Genomic DNA, 27,211 nt, shown 5'->3' with positions numbered 1-27,211 from the left:
CTTCAACAATGTATTTAACTTAGACAAGTGATATTTTTATCCTTTTTATTATTAAATGCTAAAAAATTCAGTAAGTTTATTTACATACACTGGAACATGTATAATCTTGATAATTAAACCTTTTATGTGCATTGTCTGTTTAAATAAGCTACCCTGTGTTTAATTACTTGCATTAGTTCAAATGGTGACAAGTATACAAAACAAAACAGGTGTTGTCTGTGACCAAAAGAAGCATAATCATTGTAATGTAGTGTTTCCCCGTTCTTACCGGTACACACCCAATCTTTAGTCTCACTCACTAAAGCAGTGTCTTTTATCATATACAGTAAAGATGTTATACTTAATGTTTGAGCTGACACTACAACTGTATATACCAGCAGTTATAAGGGAACTATTTAAAGGTTCAGAGTTACAGAGGTTGTAATTTTTGGTATTCGGGTTCACAATACAGAATTATTTAATGTTTTTTCTGGCAGTGGTGTTCGCCGTCTACTTCACATCACTCGTGAATGTAGTCAAGGGAGAAATGCTTCTTCTCAAAACCTGTTAAACCACAAATGTCTTTGAGAGCAGTCAGTAGTCCCTTCCCATGTCAGTAAAATCCAATCCTGGTTTTGCATTCATTTTAAAAGTGGCTTAATTTGTTCTTTCATTCCTAAGGGTTACGTTTCTACATTGGATGCTTGGTTTTAAGATTTGTGACCATAGTTTTAACATTTCTCTTGGACTGCGTTTGTGGACCAACAGGATTGTGTGGTGGGCGCAGGGGTCCTTTGCTTCTTCAGCATTAAAGTCAAAAGTGAGGAAGGCTGGGTGGTCGATTGGGATGACCCCCAGCCTTTGAAGGCACATTCCCAGGTAAACATCATCGATAGGGAACAGATGAATTCTTTTGGACACCTGGAGAAGCCTGGGAACCAGTGCACCGGAGTAGACTACCCCTCCTCCACCTGGATATGTCGGGTACATACCCTTATAGAAACTTTCAGGGATGAAATACTTACTGTCTTCTGTGTGCAAAGGGAGTGCAGAGGCGATAATGTCCCCAACAACAAACTCGTCCAATTTCTGCCTGCTCCCATTTCTTTTTCGGTGAAGCGTTTCTTCTTGCAAGTAGTCCAGAAGAGCAGGTGTCCTCACGAAGACATCGTCATCACCCTTGAAAACAAAACGAGCATTCTGACAGCGCTTTGAGAACCAGTCCCAGAACAGTACATCCTTCAGTGTCAGGTTAAAGAAAGTGTCTATGAAGTCCCACATTATAATGTCACCATACTTTTCACTCTCTTTTTCAATACCTTCACTTAGCTCTTTATCAACCTTGCCCAAGAGGAAAACCCGGCGCACTAGTCCTCCTTTCCCCACCTGCCCCTTCAGAAGTCCTGAATACCCCCATGTCCTCCTTATGGCTTGACGGTTCTTGAAGTTAGGCACTGTTGACTTAATTGCCAGCAGCAACATTGGAGCCTCTTCCGTTTTGGCACACAATCCTGGTTGGTCAATGAGCAGTGGGTAAACTCTACAGTACATTGAATTTACAAACCTCCTAATCGGCTGTGGCAGAGTGAAATAATCTGACCCTCTCCTCATTGCATCATCGTATTGAAAACACCCATTTTGGTTTAATGATGTGATGTTATCTTTATGAAAAATATTTCCTGAGGCTTGAAGGATGGGGTTATGTTGGCGGTCCTTGACTTGTTGGATCATGTTCCAAAATGCAGCTTTGTCCAGATGCTGACTCCAAAAGGGCTGAACTGGGTAGGGGGCTAACATGCTGTAATTAGATGTCCCGCTAGCTATAAAGAAATCTGGTAGACCTGAGCTGATCATTTGCCCATTAGATGGGTAGGTGTGAGTCATGGCTAAGCTTATAGCCACACTTATGTAGATGAAAAGGCATCCAAGTAGTAGACATGGTGTACATATGCAGAGCAGGAGCCGGAAGCGATATCTCCACAGAAATCTGGCCATTGCCTATAGAAACATGAAAGAAATAAGTAATTACAAAGTTTTCCTTCTTAATGGAAGGTGATTCACAGTTTCGCTCACTCCCATTCCCCATCAGAGTGATACCAATTTTCTTGTTCTTGATTGGGCACTGAGAGACAAAAAAATGTGGTTCACATAGGTACCTATATTTAGAAACAGTGGGTTAAAGGTAGTCAGAGCCTTCTTAACCCCAAATTAATAAGCAAGTTATTTTTATGAGATCCAGAAAATAGTTTTAACTCTGAAAGATTATATGGAGACAACTCATTCTATACCACTGACAAACCCCCACCCCAAAAAAAAAACAATGATGGGGGGTGAGTTGGGGTGGTTTAATTGTGTTGTGACTCTTTTTGCATTTGTTTACAATAGTGAAAATACAATCCCTTATTATCAAGGCGATTAGACACTCAGCCACTTTAATAAATAACCCTGCTCATTTATGCAAATCTACAATTAACCAATTATGTGCCAGTAGTAATGCTCACACCAAACATGAAAATAGAGAAAATTTGGGATCTCAGTTACTCTGATTATAGCAGAATTGTTAGTGCCAAATGGATTGGTTTTGAGTTTGACAGAACCCTATTGGATTTTCCACACAGTCAGTGCTGCTCTTAACTGCTCTATTTCAATGATCCTGTGACTACTGAAACATCACAATATTGTTCTTGGCTGACAGAAGTGAAACCTGAACATGTAGAATTTGATATTCTGCTGTGGTGTGCATTCAGGTGCTACATTTTTTTTCCAGCTTATCCTGGTTGTAATCATTAATTGTGATAATTTTAATGACTGTAGCCTTCCTGCTGACTCTCATGAATAAAGCATTTATGCCCACAACTAGACATTTTTGAATATTTTTTTTAAGTCAACTCTAATGAAAATTCGTATGGAAATCTCAATTTCAATATTTTAACATGAACATAAAACTGAATCTCTTATTCTGCATGAACTTGTGCATTGTGCTACATGATTATTTATATAATTTCATGAACAACAGGTGTACATATGTTTGCTGGTTGGTTAGTGTATATATTATATAGTTGCTATAAATATTAGTCTATTTGACTGACTAATTGAAAAGATTTAATCCAAAACTTAATAGCTCAAAAAGAAGTGGGTTTATAAGTATATCTAAGAGAACGTAAAGTGTCTGGTTGGCAAAAATATTCAAACAAACATATGGATAAATATTTAGATTATTGCTCTAAACATTTGAAGGTTTATATGGACTGTTCTCCAAACAATATCAATCTCAACACATAATATATATAATATATATAATATATATAATATAAAAACATTCATATCAGCATCAAAATGTAATAACAACTCACACAATTCACCAAGTAACGTGTTTTTTACACTATACACCTAACTTAAGAAACACAAAGAGGGTGAGCCATGAAATATCACTGAAACTCAACGCATTTTTCAAAGTACAATAGTCTTTTAGTTGCGTTAGGCCTTAAGTATGGCAAAAAAAAAAAAAAAAAAAACAAGAAATAACGAAAACGTTTCAACTTTCAACTTCATATGTGATTTTATTTACAAATCCAGTTGAGAAACCACGCCCCTGTTTTGTTATGCTATAGAATAATTTTGGACCAGTTGCATGCTAGTAAGTAAAATACAAATTTAAACACATTTACATAAGTATTTTAGTACTTTTATGTATTTATTTATTTATTTTGGAGGGGGGGGGGTACAGACTTGTTTGTGTTACATTTACTGAATTAATCATTTTTATTTTTGTTTGTTTCAACAATATTTTAGAAACACCGGTAATGTGAACACAGGCAGTTTACAGGCTAATAACGCCTTGCAAACTTTTTCTTTCTTTCTTTCGTATATAATTTCTAAACTAAAACAGCGTCTAAACCCTTAAGCATATGGTACATAGATACTTACAGAGAAAGAAGCAGGTCCTTGGGTGAAACTCGTGTCGTTTAGACTCCTCGCCGGACTCGTTATTAAATTAAATAATTAAAATAAACAAGTTCCCGTCTTTCGATAAGGATCCAAAACAAATGGCTATAAATGAATAATGAACAAGATACCAGACGCTTTTTAATACTGAATAGCGATAACCACAATCAGCACACAGCGCGCGACTCTACCACGTGCACGCGCATCGCTGAGAAACACGCATCTCTGAGAAACGCGCGTGGCAGAAGAATCATGAGCAGTCCAAACCGGAAAACCCTGAAATGGTAGCAGCAGCACCGACGAGCATTAGGGCTTGGTTCATTTACTGTAGTATGTTTTATATATATATATATATATATATATATATATATATATATATATATATATATATATATATATATATATATATATATAGTAGTATTAAGTGCTTTTAGAAATTGAAGACACTGACCTATTAGAACTATTATAACAATGTTTCCACGTGATTTAAGTAACCAGGAATGCTGTTAATTGTCAATTAAAAATTTTCATTATCATTAATTATCATTAATAATTTTCATTATAATAAATGTCAATTCATTATCCATTCCTTCATCAACATCTACCTTGATTTAAAAAAAATTATACATCATATATGTGTTTGAAGTAGAAAAAAGCAAATAGATTGTATGCAATTTTTATCCAACTTGAAAACATGTAACTGTAATTGTTTTAAGATCAGTACAGTTGTGTTGATTTAGACTGATATGGGTTATCTTTTTTATATATCTAATTTTAAAGAAAAAAATTATATGGCCGACAGTTTGGGTGAGTTAAGTTTATTTTTCGTTTCAGTTTGAAACTTTCAGTGTAAAATCTATACAATAAATAAAATTCTTCAGTTTCTTTAACAGTCTGATGTTTTCATAATAATTGTTTATGTCATGGCAGAAACAATACTATAGATTATATATGATGTGATGATATGAAAACAAAGCAAAAGAATGTCCCTTGTTTTGGTCATGCTGCATTCCTTTCCTTCCTGTTGTACTCTGTCATAAAATGAGGTAACACAAACAAACTTTGGGTCCTGAAATGTGTCAAGAGGCATGGGTGTCAGTTTTGGTTTCTTAAGCAATGTGTCTTTTTATTTCAGCACTTCAGAATTAGTGAAGTACTTACCTTGCTTATAGTGCTTGCAGAAAGAAATTCTGAGACACCTCACTTTAAAACAAACAAAGTCTCCCAGGAAAAAAAAATATTAGCAGTGCTGAAGTCATTTAAAAGCATGAAAATTTCAAATAATAAAAAAAGAACACACATTACATAAAAATGACAAATAAGTGTTTTGGTTTTTTTTCCAAAATGGTAGGAATAAAGATTTATTTTTTCCATATGAACAAGTGGTTTGATTTTTGTACAAGTACTATTTTCTGAGAAAACTTGCAAAAATTTCTAGCATATTCCAAGTCAAGAATGGGCATGAAAAAAGAGGGGGATTTATTGCTGGATGTCAAAATGAAAAGTACACTTTCACCGCATGAAGACAACTCAGTTGATGTGTTTACCATGCACCCATCTACCAGAACCACTAGGACATGCAGAAAAAGGGAAGCCTCCACAGGCAGACAGAGGAAGAACAGAACAAGAGGAGAGAGTGAGGGAGAGGGAAAAAAAAGAAAAAGAGAGAGAGAGAGAGAGAGAGAGAGAGAGAGAGAGAGAGAGAGAGAGAAATCAGTGAGTCAGGAGAAGCTTTGGATGAGTGTGTGGGAGTGTATTTGGATGTGAGGACACTGTATGTTATGTGGATCCAGGTGTTTAAGTGGGTGTGTTTGTGTGGGGATAGGGTATTTTGGGGAGAGGTGTCGATTTGCTGGATAGCATGTTAAGATTTTGGTTAAGTCCGAAAACAAACAAAAAAATAGGTTATTTCACAATCTGTTTGTCTAAAGTAGCATGCCCAGGCCAGCAATGCTAACAGCAAGCCCCCAGCTTGCATACAGACAAACACCAATCAGAGAGAGAAGGGGGTGGGGGCAGCAGGAAAAAAACACCTAAAATGTCAGGCCATCAAAGACTTTCTACAGGTTTCACAAATGAGCAAAAATAGCCAGTGGTATCATTCTCAGAGATCAGAACTGCAGATCAGATCTAAGTGTGAGAAGTGCTCATGAATCGTGGGGTTTTTTGAATGGGAAGTCCTGAGACACATAGCGGCTTTAAGCTGCTGGCATAGGAACGGGGCGTGTGAACTAACAGGATATGACAGCCCACGTAGGCTAGAATCAGGCTGGATTGGTTCATCTGCAGGTGGCACCGTTGCCAAACACTACACATGGAAGGAAGGGAACAGTGCAATGAGCTCGTTTCGCCACCGGGTAGTGGCAAAGTCACCAGTGTGTCTTTCTCCAGTTTTTTTTTAAAGCCAACATAATGGAAACAGAGTGTCAGTGCTCCCCTATGACTAAACCCATCAGAGAGATTGCACTTAAAAACAAGCACACACCCAAACCTTTAGACTAGTGCCTGTTACACTCGAACACACAACACGCAGGTGCATACAGACAAAAACCAGACAAATACAGGCTGACTAGTCTAAAATTCACATGCACACACAGACACCACTCCGAGACACATACACACGCACACACAAATACATACACATACCCCTTCTCTTACATACAGTAGAGAAAACACATTCATTGGACGTACATACACTGCCATTTTGAAAACCCTGAACGCCGGGGCAGGTACCATGACCTAGTACAATGCCCTATGAACACCTGCAGACCTGCAAACAACATATGATAAACCAGTGGGGGGAAAAAAGAAAACCATTAAAAAGTCTACACAAACACACAATTTCCTGTTTCAAACAGAAAACAGCGTGTCCATGGTGATTGTATAAATGCCTTGGGTAAATGACCAGTTTGTGAACCCCTACTCATGTAAACAAACATCTTACATAAAAGTGATTCCCATATTGCATGATGTCAGAATTAGATCACAGTTCAAATGGGGAGATCCTGAACAAAAAAACCAAAAAGAAACCAAGAAAAAAACAACATGTCTATATAAAACCCAGGAGTCCATTTTAAGAAAGGCTACAAAAAAAACTTAACGGAACCTCCCTCATCGGCATACAGCAAAAGGCACCACAATATTATTCTATTTCTAAGTTGTGAAAAAATTGGCACGTGATTCTTCTTCATAATGCTGTAAACCAAAGAACAGAAATTACATATAAATAGTTTTCCCCCCTATAAAAAAGTCTTTGCTGCTAGCTAGTAGACAATTTTTGCTGAAATGAAAATAAATATTTCCTTTGTTTAGAATATCTGTCTGTTATATAAAATAAAAAATATTTCTTATAGGTGCAGGTCTATAGCATATATCATTTTTTCTCTCTCTCTCCTAGATATGTTGTTTTACTGTCCTCGTCACTGCTCTTGGTTTAAAGGGGTGCATTGTCTGGTTTGGACCGTGACTGTGACAGTTTGTTTGTGTGAGTGTTTGAGCGTGACGTGCTGCGCGCTGTACTGCTGTACGTCCGCATGTCATTGGGCCGATAGATAGTGGCCGGCTCGTTGTTCATGCTCATGTTCTGCATGCTGAGGAAAGGCGTGCTTTCACCATGCCCCAGCTCTCCCATCTCCTCCTCCTCCTCCTCCTCCTCCCATTCGCTGTCTGACAGGCAACTCTGCGAGCTGTAGTCCTTTGGCACTTTGGCACGCTGGGAAACGTGTCCATTGAAGCGTGACCTCCTGTGCCAGCGTCGCCCGCTGCCACTCTTTTTGGGCCTCTCACGGGACGACATGTACTCCTGCGTTGTCTCGTAGTCCTCATCATCTGCGAGCCGGTATGGGCTGGACGGGAGAGATCCAGTCCCCTCACTGTGGTATGGGTTGCATGCACGGCGTGGCCGGCGTAGGAGTGGTTGATCGTCACCGGGTGAATAGGAACCTACTGCCGGTGGTAGGGACAGTGCATGGCTGGCATTGGGTGTCGTGATCTGAAAGGTAGGCACCTGCTGGGGCAGTGAGGAAGAGTGGAAGTCCACTGGAGACAAACGGGCCGGCGTGGTGAGCGCTGACACGTACCTGGAAATGAAAGAGAAAAAAATAGAACGCGAGGAGAGGAGATAGAAGCAAGGGAAGGCACATGGAAGCAAACAGAAGGGAAGTGAAAGTGAAGCAATGCAATAGAACAGATGGGAGAAGATAGGAAAACAGGGAAAGTAGAGAAATAAAAAGAAAAGTAGAGTAAAGAAAATGAAAATTTTACATTTACATGTGTGGCATTTAGCATAAGCCCTTATCCAGAGCGATTAAATAAAAGTGCTTTGAGGCTTTATCAATGAATGAATCAACAGTGGTTTACCAGGTTACAGACTCAGGATACATTAGCCTAAATAATAGCACACTTTTTTCTTTCTTTCTTTTTTTTTTTTTTTTTTTTTTACATTTTGGAATAGGAAGGGTATATTTCTTGTTAGACCTATACATTTACTCATCCCAATGAGTGCAAAAGCCAGTACCACTAAGCTGCCACTGCTGGGCCCCTGAGCAAGGCCCTTAACCTTCAATTGTTCAGTCGTATATAAATTGTAAGTCACTTTGTTTAAGGGCTTCAGCCAATTGCAATAAATGTAATAATTAAATAGAAAAATAGTTAGCTCTTGTATATGACCTGATTCCTATGGGATCACAGCCTTGATTGTGATTTGGATTTAAAATATAATTTAAAATATATTTTATATTAGTTTAAAATATATACCCATATTTTTTGCTCTACTCTTTGATCTAGACTTGGACTTAAACAAAAAATTTACTTTAGACTTTTATGTAAGACATTGACATTGCATGGCTTGACTACCACACTTACTGCAAACATTCTAAAACTTTTTTCCTATACTGGAATCAGGCTTCAAGGGCGTTTCTTTTATATCTGTTTGCTGATTTCAACTCAACACAATCCACAGCCTGTGCAATTCTCACATGACTCACATGTCTGGTCGAAAAAGAAAGAAATAATTCCGATGAGGAAAAGCACAATTTTTTATTCTAGAATATAGGAGATTTTCATGATCCGATTCCTACATTGTACATATTCTACATGTTTACACCTCCCTTCTCCATCACCTGTCACTGTGAGGTGAGTCCCGCAGAGAGTCGAATGAGTCTCCGTACTGCAGGGGGCTCCGCGCAGGCTCGGAATAGCCACAGTATGCTGCATGCCGAGCCATACATGCTGGACTGCTGCATTTACTGGTGCCCACTGAGGAAGAGAGTGCCCCCGAGTGGCAGTCCGAGTTCATGCTGTCCGATCTCTCCATACTCCATGTCCTCTCCTCATGCCTGCGGGATTCAGGATATTTTAGTACCAGAGTAAGTCAAGTGGAGGCTTACAGAGATGTGAGCAAGTGTGTGAATAAGATGATAAGAGGGAATGCTAGCACCTCAATTGTAATTTTTGCTTTTGGAAAAACTGTAATGTATCCAAATATATTGTTCGGTTTGGCTGAGCTTTAATTCGGCTGTAATGTCACCCATTTCATTTAAACAGCAAAATATATGATTAGAATATGCAGCATTAAATACCAGCATGTTCAAATGTCAAAATATCTAACCCAGAGCCTTAACCACAGAGTTACCACTTTCGATTTCACATTGATGTAACCAACTTTTGAAAAATTATTTTTAAATAAAAAAAACATACAGTGAGGAAAATATGTATTTGAACACCCTGCTATTTTGCAAGTTCTCCCACTTAGAAATCATGGAAGGGTCTGAAATTGTCATCGTAGGTGCATGTCCACTGTGAGAATCTAAAAAAAATCCAGAAATCACAATATATGATTTTTTAACTATTTATTTGTATGATACAGCTGCAAATAAGTATTTGAACACCTGTCTATCAGCTAGAATTTTGACCCTCAAAGACCTATTAGTCTGCCTTTAAAATGTCCACCTCCACTACATTTATTATCCTAAATTAGATGCACCTGTTTGAGGTCGTTAGCTGCATAAAGACACCTGTCCACCCCATACAATCAGTAAGAATCCAACGACTAACATGGCCAAGACCAAAGAGCTGTCCAAAGACACTAGAGACAAAATTGTACACCTCCACAAGGCTGGAAAGGGCTATGGGGAAATTGCCAAGCAGCTTGGTGAAAAAAGGTCCACTGTTGGAGCAATCATTAGAAAATGGAAGAAGCTAAACATGACTGTCAATCTCCCTCGGACTGGGGCTCCATGCAAGATCTCACCTCGTGGGGTCTCAATGATCCTAAGGAAGGTGAGAAATCAGCCCAGAACTACACGGGAGGAGCTGGTCAATGACCTGAAAAGAGCTGGGACCACCGTTTCCAAGGTTACTGTTGGTAATACACTAAGACGTCATGGTTTGAAATCATGCATGGCACGGAAGGTTGTCTTAAGGCACGTCTTAAGTTTGCCAATGACCATTTGGATGATCCAGAGGAGTCATGGGAGAAAGTCATGTGGTCAGATGAGACCAAAATAGACCTTTTGGGTCATAATTCCACTAAACGTGTTTGGAGAAAGAAGAATGATGAGTACCATCCCAAGAACACCATCCCTACTGTGAAGCATGTATGTAAGCATCATGCTTTGGGGGTGTTTTTCTGCACATGGGACAGGGCGACTGCACTGTATTAAGCAGAGGATGATTGAGCCATGTATTGCGAGATTTTGGGGAACAACCTCCTTCCCTCAGTTAGAGCATTGAAGATGGGTCGAGGCTGGGTCTTCCAACATGACAATGACCCGAAGCACACAGCCAGGATAACCAAGGAGTGGCTCTGTAAAAAGCATATCAAGGTTCTGGCGTGGCCTAGCCAGTCTCCAAACCTGAACCCAATAGAGAATCTTTGGAGGGAGCTCAAACTCTGTGTTTCTCAGCGACAGGCCAGAAACCTGACTGATCTAGAGAAGATCTGTTCGGAGGAGTGGGCCAAAATCCCTCCTGCAGTGTGTGCAAACCTGGTAAAAAACTACAGGAAATGTTTGAGCGCTGTAATTGCAAACAAATGCTACTGTACCAAATATTAACATTGACTTTCTCAGGTGTTCAAATACTTATTTGCAGCTGTATCATACAAATAAATTGTTTAAAAATCATACATTGTGATTTCTGGATTTTTTTTTTTAGATTATGTCTCTCACAGTGGACATGCACCTACGATGACAATTTCAGACCCCTCCATGATTTCTAAGTGGGAGAACTTGCAAAATAGCAGGGTGTTCAAACACTTATTTTCCTCACTGTATTTCAAAAGTTGGTTATATCAAATGTGACATCAGAAGTGGTAGCTCTGTGGTTAAAGCTCTGGGTTACTGATTGGAATGTCAGGGGTTCAAGCCCCAGTTTCTCCAAGCTGCCACTCTTGGGCCCTTGAGCAAAGCCCTTAACCCTCTGTGCTCCAGGGGGGCTGTATCATGGTTGACCCTGTACTCTGACCCCAGCTTCCTAATATTGCTGGGACGTGCAATGAAAGAATTTCACTGTGCTGTAATGTGCATGTGACAAGTAAAAACCTTTACCTTTTTATAAATATTTCATTATGACTTGTGAAATATAGCCTAGCGTATGTCTGCATCATGGTTTACTATTAGAGTGTAACAGTGGTACCATTTGCAGCATATAATTCATGTAATTCATATCCAATATAAGCAAGTTTATAGGAAAAGAGCAACACTGTAGTATTTCCTTAAATGCCGATTTATTTTAATGACATAATTGAACATCTGTTAATTATGCCATTATCTATTCTATCCATTTCCACGTTTAATGATGTGAAATAGTTCAGCTTTGTACGAGAAATAGTTTTCCAAAATTGTTTTTCTTTTCATCATTGATGGAAAAGCCTGTTAGCATTAGACTTCCTGTAGATAGAGGAAAACTAAAAAAGAGACAGATGGTGAAGTTGTGATGTGGGTGGATATATGTATGAGGTACGTATCCACCCTACATAATGGATAAAAAAAAGGAGATAGATAGCTACAGTTTGATGGACAGGGTCTATACCGGTGACTGGAAGCGTGGGTGGCAGTAGAGGAGTGGTGAGACTGTGAAGACATCCGGCTGCCCGAGAAGTTGCCTGATGTCTCTGTTCCATGTCGTATCACTCGCTCTGTGGCTGGGGCGTTCTTAGAGATATACTGCAACACAGACAGATGTAACATGAGATATGTGTTCTTTACATAAGGGTTTTAGGGGTTATGGATTTACAAAGAACAAACATTGTGTGTTATACAAAATAAATAAATTGGCTATAAAAAATGTACAGACATTATTCTGAGTCAAATTCCTTATTTTACCTTAAACTGAAGGACAAAGCAAACTTGGGTGGTATTAAAGATATAAAAGTATGACGGAGACAAAAAAATACATTTACAGGTTGAATCAGATCAGTGTAGGAAATTAAAAGTAAATTCATGTAAGCAAACTTGCATTAATTTTATCTTTATCAATATACTTGATGCAGATTTCTTTTCTACACTTATGATGTGAAATCTCCATGTTGATTTTCAAACACATACTTTTCAAGGTCACCAAAATCCTAAGGATAAAAATGAAAAGCCAGTAATGCAGTATTTCCTGTCTAAATATGTCCTGTCTAATTTTTCCTGTCTAAACGTTCCACTTGCAGGTTTGTGACTGTCTCTTTTCTGAAGGGCGACACATTCAATGAATGCAGAATTTTCAAGTGCCTCAAAAGAGTTTTGGGTTTTAGCTTGATTGTTATTGAATAATATTTTAGTTGGTCACATATACAACCACATACAGTGCAAAGTGCAGTGAAAAGTGTTTTTTGACAGTCTGTGACATAAATAGAATTTACATAAACCAAAGGATTAATTCTATACGGGCAGGGAAGGAAATATAAATAATATAAAATATAATATAAAGTACAAAGGTGGGTTGTATAAACACTAAAAACACAAACAGCAAAACTGTATTTTAAATAATGTGCAGATACAGTCTGTGCAGTTGTTTGTGCAATATATGCTTTGCAAAACCAGGCCGAGGTTGCGTGTGTTGTGCGAACACTACTGACTATTACCAGCTATCAATCAACATATAGACCTCCACAACAAGTTTCACCGCTGCACCCTAAGTATGGTGCGTTTAGGTAAATGTGGCTGCTGAGCACTTTTGCAAGGCAAAAGTCCCCCGAGGTTTTGTAGTATGTGTACATGAGATTTAGTGGAGCAATTTGCAGCTAATTTAAAAGTTTGAAGTAACGATTCAAACTCACATCGACCATAGGGATCTCCTCTGGGCTGGGACCAGGTCCTGGGTGGTTGGGCCCGTTGGCCAGCATACGATTGGGGTGTTCTACACACATGTTCTGGTGCAGATGGCTTTGCATCTTCTTCCTCTGTTTCCTGCAGAAATATTATCCTGCTGTTTTTCACATAAAACTCAGCTTTTTATCATACAAATATTAGAGTATTTTATGACCCTTACACTATCACAAAATAGAACTAAAGAGGGCAGCACGGCCAGAGCAGATAAGTAACAGAATTTGTAATTTGCCATGGTCTATTTTTTTATGTTTATACATTTTTACTGAACGCATTTTTTTTTCTATTTTAATTGTCTCGTAGCGTCTCTTACATGTAAAGTCGTCCAAAAAAGATTAGGTACCTGACAAACAAATCCATGTAAATGATATAAAAATTGATGGGTAGGTAAAATTTTAAGCAAGAATTTAGTTTTAGAAAATGCTGTCAATTTAGTACACCGTAAGTGCTTTTAGTTCTGTAGGTCAAAAGATCAGGAATAAAAAGCTTTAATAGCTCCAATAAACTTCCCGTGGGCTCACCACCTGCAGGAGGGACCGTAAGGGACGGTGCTGTGAGGATTGGGCAGCAGTCGAAGGCGGGGGCCTGCTTAGACTGCTGCCCCTGCGACCCGAATTACGGATAAGCGGGAGAAAATGAATGAATGAATGAATGAGCTCCAATAATTAAATATGATAATAAAGCTAATATCCTTAGTATAGCAAGATTATATTCAAATAATGGCTGTATGGTCTGAGTTTTTTTTTAATAATCCAATATCAGTTGCCCCCAAATAGTTTCATATCACATATGTTTTATAGATATACCACTTTAAAAGTATGAGAGTACAGAGCTATTTTTTTTTCTCTGGATTTACTTGGTTTTGCAGTATGCAAGGACACACACGATGCCAACCACCAGCAGAGCCACGCAAATGCCTGTTATTGTCAGTACCCGCTTCTGGTACAGTTCCTCTGCCTCTGAATAAGTGAGAAAAACAAACACACACAGACACACACTCTGAATCAGTGGCAGACATGCCACAGGATGCTTTATTACGATCAAATTACCCTAAACTGATTGCTCTATATAAGAATTTTTCGGTATAAATATTAATTAAACTTTTTTTCCTTTGGAATACAAGTGCCAATAAATCAAGCAGTATGCCTTGTCCATTAATGATCAAATAGACAATGATCTATGACAACCAGCTCTATGAACTCATTGGGACCTCAGGGGTGACTTTAGAACTGTGCTATAAGAAAAAGCAGATCTTTAAAACTCTATAGCAGGTTTGTGCATTTTCAGAGCCGATTATGTTACAAAAGTTCTAGGGTCATTGTGTAATGGCACAAAATGTACCAAACTTAGAAAACAATAACATTGCAATTTCTCTGGGAAGCATTCATAAACTGAGGACTCTACCTCTCCTGCAGTCCCAATAATACACTGGCCTACAGACATCATTAGTAAAAGATAAATGGAAGATAAAGCAGTGTAAGCTTTTGTTGTTTTTTTTTTTTTATAGTACATGCCTGAAAAGTGGGGTTAAAACACACAAACAGCATTTTTTAATGATGCACAGGGAGAGGGTTCTTCATAAAACTGTGTTCTGCTGTATCAATCTGACTAATGCAGGTGAGCCTAGCTTCATTTAGCTTAATATATTCTATATTTCTGAGATCTGACATCAAGCAAAAAAGAAAGGCTTTATGAAGACCCCCTACAAAGGTGCAGTGAAGATTTTTTTTTTTGGTCTGGCGTTAAACCTGAGGCCCCAGAAGGCAGGCGATGACCACAATGTCAAAGGAGAACACACAGAACATGGAGAGGGAGAACAAGAGAGAGTATGAGAGCTCTGAGAAGAAGGAAGTGACCAACAGCAGGGAAGTGAGGGGCAGGGGAAAGGTGAGTGTGAAAAAAGGAGAAGAGATGATGTGTGTTTGGGAGGGGGAAGGGGACGCGGTGCCGAGGTCAAATGCTGAAACTTCATCTGATATCGCATTGCATGCTTGTTACAGGAAGAGAAATAAAGCTTTATGCTATTCAGTAAACCTTTGCTACTTATCTAAATATTTGTCATACTCATGTGCCTTTTATTTAGCCGTTAGTCTACTTCATTTACATTTTGGCTACGATAATCTGACAAATTATTTTGGATAAATCCACGTCTTGTAGCAGACAGGGGTAAGAGTAGACCACATGTGCACTTTTTTTTTAAACCTAAGCTCTTACAACATATCTGCATAAATGGATATAATACAGTATATGAAGTGTCTCTGTATAGTATAATTGACTGCGTTACAATCTACTGTGTCTTCATCGCTACTTCAATGGATTATTGCAAGTATTTTGATGTGGCACAGAGAAAAAAAGACTGATGTGACCTTATATACGCCTTAAAACTAGGAGTCAAACAAATAATAGTTCCATACCCATTATTTCAATTCCCAGATGCTCTGCCAATGCAGAAAGTTGACAATGTAAAGAAAGAAAACAAAAGAAAAAACAGGTTTCAGATAAAGATGTCCACTTGTTCAGATCGATGGGTCAAAAATGCTAAATTGTTTCTGTTTGCTTCAAGACACTGATGTGAAAAGGGGTGTAAGTTCCAGTAACAGACAGACAATGCAGACATACTGTGGCCAACTCCATTTTCCCCATTAAAAAACCAAATGATTATAATATTTGAAAGTGCACAGATGCATGCAGACACACAGACAGGCATGAAATCTACTGCTATAGTTACTAAATTCCTTGGGTTTTTAGCAAACGTATAAGAAAGTAAAATAAAATATAAATTAAATAAAATATTTTTTTTTTATAAAAAGGAAAAATAAGAACTGCTACTGTCTAACACAAAAAGACATATTCGAGTACAAATGAATGAAGACATGAAGAATGTGGCTTTCATTAATTTATAATTAGACAATAAAATGCGTATGTTTCCATACATTTGCATTTACTTACATTAATATACTCCAAAATGCTACTCAACTTGTCTAACAAACTTAAGTTAGTTTCATGTAGCATGACAACATGCAAGATTCTTTTGATTAGCTATGGACACGTTTAATCAGTTAGTGTAATAACTCAGATATGCTAGTTGTTAAATGTTAGAGGTCATGCATCATGCCTTTGGCCTCATATCACACAACCCATTACATGTTAATAAGATTAGCTTTCATATCGATTCTTAAAACCCCTGTGTAATTCATTTTACTCTGTATCACTTAATAATGGAAAAAAATGACTTTCGACCAACTCCAGACAAACCACTTTCCAATTAACTTAATGTCTTCTTCCAGGACTGTCGCTGAAAGAGAAAATACTGCTTTTCTATTCTAAAGCATTGGGTGTCTCTCCTACTGTGCTACACTTTGAGGATCTTTCACAATAAATTTTTTTAAATGATAAGAAAGTAAGCTTCTCACTTGGCTTCAGTTCTCATCTCATCTCATCTCATCTGCATTTTAGATGTACCTGATGGAGTCAAATCAACAAAACAACAGAATGGAGACACAGTAAGGAGTGAAAAGACACGGAGAAACACAAAGACATCGTGCATTTACCTCATACCCAGCATGCAGCTTGTAAGCAGACAATCAGACAAACAGACAGACAGACAGACAGACACACAGACACACAGACAGGCAGGCAGGCACACAGACAGGAAGAAGAAATTGACATACTGTAGAAACTGGCCATAACGGAGGTTTGACAGCGATCACCAGTATAGTCATTTGGACACCTGATGGAGGGAAAACAAACCCACGAAAGGGAGAAGGAGGAAACAAAAGGAAGGGAGGAGAGGGGGCAAGGGGAGAGCACCAGACACATAACGGGCAGGGGGAAAGGAAAAGAGAAAGGGAGTACAGAGAAAGTGAGAGTGAAACAAAGAGAGAGAGTGAGAAAAAGAAGAGAGAAACACCAAATTAGAACAACAAGAGCACAGCCTGGAGGCAAAGTAGTTCTGCTTGATGATGTGAAGATCACTGTGGGATTTAAAGAAAGACCTGTGGAGGGAGTCTGGGAGTGGGAAGACTCGTTTTAGTTCATGTCAATAAACACATTTTTAGAAGGGCAGGTGTCACAGTAGAGGCTCACATTGTCCTTGTTTGACCATTTAAAAAAATCTCATCAGCTTCTTGAATGTTCTATGGTGCAGTTTCAAGCTAGCTTCAAGTGTGCACACTTACCAAAGCCTTACTTTTTTTTTCCTACTTCTAAAATTACCCTAGTACACTTCACTGAATCAATCAAAAATAAACTAAGAACTAAAAATAGCATAGACTCCCTAAATATTTATATACCCACCATGTCCTCTTTCCAACTAAGCCCAAACCCCTTTCCTCAATTTGGAAATACAAATGCTTGTCTGAATCTCGAAGTCGAAACCGGAAACGCTGTTTCACCAAAAGTATCATTACTGAGCTATCAGAACACTAAGTTTTCACTTTTGTGTGTAGTGAGATTGATTGTTGCGGCTGTAGAAAGGCCACAACATTTTTACTTTGTTCATTTATTAATTTGCCTTCTCAAATGGATAAAATTATATCAACATTTGTGCTTGAGCAAATCACCAGCCAGCTAGTTAAATGCTTAAAGGTATATAATTAATAGCTAATAAATAGTTCAAATTAATAGCTAAATGTTATGAATAAATTAATGAATGCCAAATTCACACAACAGAAGCTTGTCCAAATGTACCAGAACTACCCCAGTTGTGTTCATTATCAATGTTAACTAATTTGACTAGCATTCCTAGAAAGCTGGTGTTGTCTCAGACTCAGAAACTGTATTTTAAACGGGAAAAAAGTACATTTCTGCCAAAACTATATATTTCAATTCAGGCATCCAAAAGGTTTTTGGAAAAATTTTTAGTGCCAGTACTTTATAGTATTTGCTGTCCTCTTTAAAAAAAACAAACAAACAAACAAACAAACAAACAAACAAACAAAAAAGGATGATGCAGTAGATTTTAAAAAGCTTGCTCAGTGCATTTTGTCAGTTCTTATGTTCTGAACTGCAGAGGCTTTAGAAGCTACCCTGTTTATTTTCTTAGAATGGTGAAATCCAAAGAAGAGGTCAAAGTGATGTAACATGGGTCACTACAATTACTACAATAATCAATTTCCAATAATGCGGGCTGCATATAAGCCAGAAACTAGTATTACTATAATATGATAAAAATGTCAGAATGTTTTAGGGGAGAATACATTTCCTAAAAGCTTTGCGATGATGCCAATAAGCCTTCTCTTTTTTAGGGCACATCTATAATTTATGCACTGTGAGTTTCTAAAAGCACAGAACTCCCCTCATTTTTTCATTCTTTTGAATTTACAGCAGAGGTCAATGGGACTGCTGCATTTCATTCGGCTCCAGGTTTGCTGACGCGCATGTGCGTGTGTGGATAATAGTGCTTGTGGCTGGTTATTTGCATGCATGCGTTTTTTCAAAAAGGTAAAGTTTAGGGTGACCCTATATCAGAATTACCACTGCAATGCACACAAAGAATAAAGGTCATCTAGAGAATAGACATCTATGCAAGCCTATGCAAACCATTCTACAAGCCATGAAGCTTATATATCAAATTAGAATATTGCTCTTCTTAAATACATTCATTAAGCCTAAGAGCCCTGACCAGTCTAACTGCCCATGCAGTGAATAAGGAATATTGATTCTACAGTAGAGTTAATGCGGGGCTTTCCCACAGAGACCCTGCACTTAATCACAGACCACAATAAGAGCAGATGCATCGTAAATCTGAGCCGTCTGCTCTGACATGGCCACTAAAGGCAGAGCGCTGTATCACCTTCAGCTTGCTTTCCAGCAGGGGCGACTGGAAGAAATAGGGGGTAGCAGAGTACATAGCAGACCATTCGTCTGTTTTGCTACTTTCTTTTCTCTCGTTTAAGATAGGGTAGCTGATTTCATAGCGTCTTCAATTCTATCTTCCTGTCGAGGCCTGAAATGCAGCACTGGGCTCTATTGAACTCAGCAGTGTGTGTCTGAAGTGTTTTAAGCAACTCTCTGAGAACACAGATGTTTTCTAGCAGACTCTGAACACCATGAAAAAAAAGCTGTCTATTTTAAGCATCATGAAACTTCATGTTTTTTATTTTTTTTTTTATTTTGTGAACTCCCAGACTCGAATGGGATGGTCATAAAATGATAACCTAAAAAAATTTTAATAAAATAAAATGATAAAATATCCGTAAAACTGTTACTTGAGTTCCTTGAGGCTGTGAAAATATGAAGGCGACTGACTTGTAATAATGACACGTTACTCATGGAATCAAATCATCTCTGGTTTCATGTCCAAACAGAATAAGAAAATGTCATCACACATAACACTTGAGTCGACTGATTTGTTCAACAGTGAATCACCAAAGAGAGCGAGAGCGAGAGCGAGAGAGAGAGGAAGAGAAGGAGGAGAAGAAAATACACACAGATACAACAAGAGGAATAAAGAGTCTTTGATTCATAAGGTAATTGTATTATCAGGAACAAACAATAATCAAAGGATTACCTGATTATTGTGTGAGATTTAAATCTTTTATTTTTTAAATACAGTACCGATCAAAATCTAGGCACACTTTACCTTTTTCTTTTAATACATAACCCTCTTTTTTATTCGCGATAACATTAACTCTATGTAACAAGTATTGTTATAAATATCTGTGTCATCAATTAAAAACAATTAATAATTTGTAGCGTAATGAAAATAAAAATGATTCGAACATATGGCTTAATGAAACATCAATCTTGTGTAATGAACTCAGAGCTATTAAACATTTCTAATGCCACATAATTGAGCTGCATATACTGAATAATTCTGCAGGCATAATAAACAATGCTATGTTTGAAAATGGCATGAGTACACCTCAAAGATTTGTAGATCATTTAAGAACGTGAACAAGGTCAACAGCACTTGAAACTAACACTGTACATTTCCTGACAATTTTGCAAATCTTATGATATGTAAAAAGTATCAGTGAAATGATAAGATTAGTCTAAATATACGTTTAAACATAAGCTTTACTTTATCTTGTATGGTCATTAAAATTCCTTTCTTCATAAAAACAGTCAATGTTTGTTTCAAGGCATTCTTCGAAAATACTCTACTATAGCTCTTGCAAGACTTCTCAAAGTTGTGTGCATGGACACCATTCTAAAACTGTTTAATATGACTCATCCCAGAGCAGAATGATTAGGTTAAGGTTGGGTGACTGGACAGGCCATTCTATTACACATCCTCAAAAAAAAAATAAAAAAAATCTCTTGTACAGCTTGAGCTTGGTATCACTGCGAATCAAAATTAGGAAAAGGGCCAGGTGTCCTCTAAATTTTGACAGGCAGTACAGGAAAATACTACTTTGATGATTTACCAACATATTTACAATTTGTACAGTATGGAAAAACATGATGCCAATATAAGTAGACTGAATGATTCGAACCTGGCGCACGAGGGTGGGTGTGACTTACTTGCAGGACAGCTGGTTTATACCGTGTATGAAATAACAGTCACCACCATTGACACAGTATGCCTTTTCCGTCTCATTGCACTTTCTGGCATGGCTGGAGCCCGGAGACAGCGTGGTAGTTACTGTGGAGAAACACACATATATATATAATTATCAGCATGTGTGGTAATCAGTTGTGAAACAGGATGACACTGATCTCACTGAGTAACAGAGATGAAGGTGTGAGTCACCACCAGCCTAAATTAAAAAAAAAAAAAGAAAAGAAAAGAAAAGGACAAAGATACCCTTGCCAGAGGCACGTCAAACAATTCATAACTTAGTTACTAAAAAAAGTGCTAAGATTTCTGTAATCGTCTGTATGTCATATCTGTTTCATGACATATGGAGCCGTATTTTATAACATAATTACGCAAAAACCCCAATCAAACATTATTTTTCCTCAGCTTCAGGAGAGAAGGACAACCATACACATGTACACACACACACACACACACACACACACACACACACACACACACACACACATTTTCACACTACAGCTATCGATTATTATTTTATATCAGTTAATCGTTTAATCGGATAAGAAGTACTTTTTCTTCATTTAAGAGCAATACTAAATATACAAGAGAAAATAAGACAGGTCTCTTCAAAAAGCAATTTGTTTCCTTTTTGAAAAACATTTTTATTGCTGAAATTGTCATCTGTGAAAAGTAAACCCATTTAGTGCATTTGAATGTCATATTACAACAAAATGCAAATACAAACATAAATAAAAAATCTAATTAAAATATTAAATAAATTAAATCCTTTAAAAAGAATGTGGAAACACAGAAGGCGAGAAGGGGAATTGACGACGCAGATAGTTTTAAACTGCGCGGAAAGTGCCGTACGTACATTTCCAGCCATGTTTTTTGCGTATGCTATGTTTATAAATGAGACCCTGGAGTGGTCCAGAGTTCACCGGGTGGCGCCTCAGTAATAATGGTCCGTGTGAAAACATAGTGTTTTGTGTAGAGTTAAATAGACTAAAAGACACAACAAGGCAAATAATTTGCCTTGATGTTTTTTGTATTCTAATTACTCGAGCTACTCGATGAATCGTTTTAGCCCTACACTACAGTGCATCATGACCATGCCGCACGAAGAGCTCCACACACTCAAGTCATTCCAGAGCCAAGTCATTCTAGAGCTGCCCAGCCATCAGGTCGGGGATGCCACAGAATATCAGCATACTGTGTAGTTTTCAAGCTGAGTAAATTGGAAATGAGGAGAATCAAATGTGGTTCAGGTACTGCCAGTACTTGGGAAAGCCACAAATTACAATTAAAGAGCTCTAATTTCATGCAATTCTATCTTAATGGAATAATGCTGGCTCATTGCTAATTCAGTTGGGTATACGCCAATTTCTTTTAACCTCTTTTCACTTAGTTGCTTTTTTTGTGGCTACAACTAAATGTGCTTACATCGAGATGAGCAGCTCATCAGCACACCATCAGAAATAAGAGATTTTTAAAGTAACTTCAAACCAAAGTTTGCACAGTTCCTTCTATAGTAAAGCTCTTTTTAACACAAGAACAAGAACAAAATAGTATTTCCTGGATTCAGGGAATGTCAGGATTAAGAGGTTTGTTTGGATAATACTAACTAAATACACCAAACTATTATTTTTTATTTAGCAAATATTAAACATCTCAAATGTGGTTACTAACTGTAAATGAGTTCCAATGCCATTATAAAAATCACCCAATCAAAGAAATGATTTTTTTCAATGGCATTGGAACTCATTTACAGTTAATAACCACATTTGAGATGTTTATTATTTGTATATAACCAATAATAAATACCCAACTTGCCAGATGTATTGCCATTGTAGAGACAAAGAACCATCCACTATAAACAGCATGTGAAGGTTAAACATCTACATAATGGCACTCAGTGGCGGTCAATGCATTTGGTACCTGGGCCTTCACTTACCCGACTTAATCCACCTCGTAATACCACCACTATCGCAATTGCAATTCTAGAAACCATCAATACTATACAAAAACGCAATATAACAACGCGTGGCATTACACAGAGAGAGGCATTTCACTAAAGCAAGAAACCCAGTTAAGATTCCAAACCTCCACACTACAACCGCAACTGTACACCTACATCATCAACTGTACACCTACATCATCAACTCAGTATTTGTCTAATAAAATGACAAAAACATTATCAATCTAAATAAAATCCAACCTACTCACCAGAGATGCACCGCTCCTCAGAGGCTGTAATCCAGTGGTACCGCTTGTATTTACTGGACTGGAAGCGGTGAACAAACCCTTTCCCGGGCTGAGACAAGCTAGCTAACTTCGGGATTGGCTGACCTCTCCTCGAAAGTCTAGATTTTCTGTAAAATGGATTTTTAAGTATGTCCGAGACCAAATTAATTTATCTTCCTCCGTAGGCATAAAAAAAGTGTAACTCGGATGTATTCATGTGTGCAGAGCTACACACGTGTTTTGTCAGTCGAACTTGGCTGTAACGGTTCCCCTCTGCCCAACCAATCAGAAGACAGAAAAATGCTGACGCTATTCTGGGTCAGCTAGCTGGCCCTGTGAGGCTAATATGAAATCTGATTGGTTAAAGAAACAGACCCGTTGGTAATATTCTCAATAGTAGTAGTGCAGCCAAAAGAAAAGCTACCAAATTAAGAGAATAGACAGTTAGGAATAAAATAATACAATTTTATGGAACAAATATTAGAATTTAGGTTGTAAATGTAGGTCAGTGCTTCTGATAGTGTTTAGGCCAGCAGAGAAGGTGTTGCTGGCCCTGACCGCCCACCACTGATGGCACTAAAAGACATGAAGAATTAAGTTAAATGTGTTTATCAGCCAATATTTTCTACCACTAAAATATTATGCATGTGTAGTCATATGGATGTTAATGAGACATTGATAGTCTAGTTCTTGATGCTAATTTGTAGGACTCAAATACCCTCAGTATGCATACTTCAAGTGGAGGGAAGCAATTTATGAAAAACTATTTCAGATATTTGACCTGTTTGTGACCTTGACCCTATTTGGATCAAAATGCCCAAATTTTATTAGGTCATGAGCTGAATACAAGGATAATTGCATATAAATCAAATGAACATTTAAACATTTGTTTTTGGTATTTTGCGCCTACAAGAATCTCTGATGGATGTAAGAACAGACATGTGGATACATGAACAGCCTGAATTCATAATGTCCCCACAACCTAGTGGCAGAGGCAGTACAAACACGCACCTATTAATAACTCCTGATAAAATATTAATATCAATATAGCTTGTGCAATTATTCTGCAAGCTCTCCCCTACACCAAGGGTCACCAAAATACCAACAATCCTTTTGTAACAGCTGAAAGCTGCAATTTTAGTTTAAATTGTTGTACTATGATCACAAAAAAGTCCAAGAATAGAAGATTATAGATTGAAACATCCTCATTTCTTCAGTGGGATATTGAGATGCACTAATTTTGGAGTGTTAGGGAACATCCCCTACAGAGACAGCTAATTAATGAGGCAAGGTGCTGAGACACAAGACACCACAGAGCCCAAAACAAAAAGCATGATATGGCAGAATTATGTTACCAATTGTCCTTCTTATACAAACAGTGTAGAAGTGAGGGAACAACCATCAAGACTACAATCACTCAAAATCTTCAAGGCCAGTGAGGAGAAATGCTTAGGGGCCAATAATATAACAGCACACTGTGAACTATAGTAAGGCTCTAAGTACACAGAACAGGGGATCACCTTTATACAGTATTAGATGCAATCCATATACTGTACATGTAAATCCAAATTATTTTGACTTAGAAAAGTAGTCACATCTTTTACCTTTTCTTATGCACAAGATTTCACCATTAAATCCACCAACAGAACATATACAATGTGTAAGCATGAACATTTTATGAAATAGGTTTACAATTCAGAATTGTGTTTTCTTTAACCTAAACAGTCCAATTAGCCAATTCAAAGTCATGTGTAAGAAGTTGTGAGGATAGTAAAGATTACTAACAATTTCTAAAACTTTGTTTATCAAGAGGTGCTGGTTAAAATGAGCTAGTTGCTCCTTTGAGAATATAGTGTTTAATTTTTGCCATTCAGATCAGATTACTTACATAATGAATGACTTTTATGGTTAACAAATGATAGGCAAATTAATAGCGAAGCATTCAGTGCCACCCAGATGGGGATGGGTTCCCTTTTAAATCTGGTTCCTCTCAAGGTTTCTTCCTCATGCATCTTAGGGACTTTTTCCTTGACACAGTGACCAATACGATGCTCATATAAAAATTATAAGCACTAAGATAAACATTCTTTTGTACAACTGCATAACACTTTTATTTCTGTAAAGCTGCTTTCAGACAATGTACATTGTTAAAAGCACTATACAAATAAACATGAATTGAGTAGATTTGAAAAAAGCAATAGCACCATTAATAACCATAAGAGCCATACACATAATGATGAATATGAAATAGTAAGGCTGAGGCTAATTTCTTTCTATACCAGGAAGTAGATTCATGCCACCTATTAGTGACTCTTGTGTCAGATGGTTACATGCAGTGAAACGACCCTAAGTTTTGATCTTTATATCGGCTGGTATTTTTCAGACAAATTCACAGGCAAATCGGTGCCATATAATCAGCAATGATTGAGAAGGTACAGTCACAAGTCTAGTAAGAATAAACAATGTTGATTACTTATGCTATCTTCTTTATTTTAAGTGGCTTTAAAGATTAAACTAAAAGTAGCAAGGCTAAGCACACAAAGTACAAATCACAGAAGAGCCAAATCATATGTATGTACTGCACATGGTCAGACTTGAAACACTTTCATCACCAATGCAGCTTTTAAATGTATGTGTGTAATAGTTCACATCATTACTATTAAGCCATTAATGAGACCTTAATGATATAATGGATTTCTCAGCTATGTTTGTTCAATGAACTTTGATAAATATTGGATCAAGAGATCACTGTAACAATGTCACATAGCTAACAATGTCTGGTCCCATAATAGCCTCCTTACCTAAAGGATAATAAAATATCAAATGTAAAATATTTTTTGAAGGAAATTGCTTACACACAACGAGATACACATACACACAGAATTTTAATTCCAGAGTAAACCTCTGTGAACTCATAAAGTACCTACATTTATGAGTCCACATGACCTAATGGCCTGATTTCTCAAAGTTACTAGCATGTCCTAATTCTGTAGGCAAAATGCAAGCAATAATAACCATGTAGGCTAGGATGCAGTAATGATTCTACAGAATGATACAGTTTACAAGCAGATTTAGTATCTGTTTAACTATATAAGATCCTGGGTTAAGCTAATAGTTTTCTCAGCCAGTCAATCTTGTGTCTTTAAACAATGTCCAAATTTGAGACAATTATGTAAAGGCATATAAAACCTTTATATAACTGTTGAGTTGTTCTATGCTACCACTCTGATTGAAAAGGCTATCTGTAATTGTGTCTAGGACGTAGCATGTACATCCTTGTTTTACTGATATTGAAGGACATAATTCTTATAATTCATGCTGAAAGTTTATTGATATAATCTGCATACTTATAAATGTTTTGCCACTTTTTTTTTTTTTTTTTTTTACTTGCTAACAATTTTAATGTTCACATGGTTAGCATTAAAGTAATGCTTTGCACAGGCTAAAGCATGATTTTATTTTTATTACATCACAATTTATTAAGTGAGCATGTACAATTAATATAACAAGATTTTAGCTAAGCAAAATGCATATTCATTTACAAAAAATTTCTTTCATAATGGATAGAGAGACAAACTGCACACTGATTTGCTGTAATAATTTTTATGTCATGCTGTAGCTCTGCTTACAAATTGAAAGGCTTTCAATTACATTACCAGCCATAAGATAGATAGATAGATAGATAGATAGATAGATAGATAGATAGATAGATAGATAGATAGATAGATAGATAGATAGATAGATAGATAGATAGATAGATAGATAGATAGATAGATAGAACAGAGATGAATATGAAAAAAAGAGGAAACATTCACACTGAGTTAAGTGTTGGTAATATATCTACAGGTATAGTGTTTATACAACATATTGATTCTAAAACATTATCATCAATTTTTGGGGGACTTTGAATGATCTTAGTGATGTGGGGAGGTGGTAGATTAGTGGTTAAAATATTGGACTTTCTCTCCGAAGGTTGTTAGTTCAAATCCCAGCCACACCAAGCTGCCGACCCTCCTGGGCCCTTGAGCAAGGCCCTTAACCCCATGTCTGCTCAGCTGTATGAATGAGATACATGTTAGTTGTTCTAGATACAAATGGCATAAATGTATGTGAATTATAATATAATAAGGGTTTTAAAAATGGAAAAATGCTACTTAAGTTAAACATTGCATTTAGGGGAACAAAGAATGAAAACAAAATCGAGGAACATTGATTAAATTTTTATCCCAATTTGGTCTGTTGA

General features: G+C 37.3%; 2 protein-coding genes across 3 annotated transcripts in view; both read right to left on the bottom strand.

Annotated features, from left to right (window-relative positions):
- Nucleotides 1-13: 13 nt before the first annotated feature.
- On the bottom strand, nt 14-4,246 carry LOC310736852 (N-acetyllactosaminide beta-1,3-N-acetylglucosaminyltransferase 2). The gene is made up of 2 exons (XM_083560743.1): nt 3,907-4,246; nt 14-1,977 (listed from the first exon to the last, which is right to left on the bottom strand). Exon 2 carries the CDS (start codon nt 1,972-1,974, stop codon nt 637-639), a length of 1,338 nt encoding a protein of 445 aa, XP_083416869.1. The 5' UTR covers nt 1,975-1,977; nt 3,907-4,246; the 3' UTR covers nt 14-636.
- A 1,003-nt stretch (nt 4,247-5,249) lies between these two features.
- nrg2b (neuregulin 2b) overlaps nt 5,250-27,211 on the bottom strand; it is a 61,977-nt gene continuing 40,015 nt past the window's right edge. The window contains exons 5-12 of one of the 2 annotated variants that reach the window (XM_083560732.1): nt 20,706-20,826; nt 16,910-16,968; nt 15,653-15,676; nt 14,095-14,197; nt 13,190-13,319; nt 11,956-12,089; nt 9,045-9,260; nt 5,250-8,003 (exon numbers count right to left, since the gene is read on the bottom strand). In XM_083560732.1, coding sequence (XP_083416858.1) covers nt 7,358-8,003; nt 9,045-9,260; nt 11,956-12,089; nt 13,190-13,319; nt 14,095-14,197; nt 15,653-15,676; nt 16,910-16,968; nt 20,706-20,826 — 1,433 coding nt within the window. In that variant the 3' untranslated portion in view covers nt 5,250-7,357. The remainder of the gene's footprint in view (nt 8,004-9,044; nt 9,261-11,955; nt 12,090-13,189; nt 13,320-14,094; nt 14,198-15,652; nt 15,677-16,909; nt 16,969-20,705; nt 20,827-27,211) is intronic. The other variant, XM_083560733.1, reaches the window with a different exon arrangement.

The sequence above is a fragment of the Silurus aristotelis genome, assembly GCF_946808225.1.
Source record: "Silurus aristotelis genome assembly, chromosome: 14".
In the NCBI taxonomy this organism is placed as follows: Eukaryota; Metazoa; Chordata; class Actinopteri; order Siluriformes; family Siluridae; genus Silurus; species Silurus aristotelis.
The sequence above is the reverse complement of the archived record's forward strand: the minus strand, read 5'-3'. Positions and strand labels throughout refer to the sequence as shown.

What these genes read in the sequence shown, in the direction of transcription:
- LOC310736852 (XM_083560743.1), bottom strand. Translation starts at nt 1,974, where the DNA reads ATGGCCAGATTTCTGTGGAGATATCGCTTCCGGCTCCTGCTCTGCATA.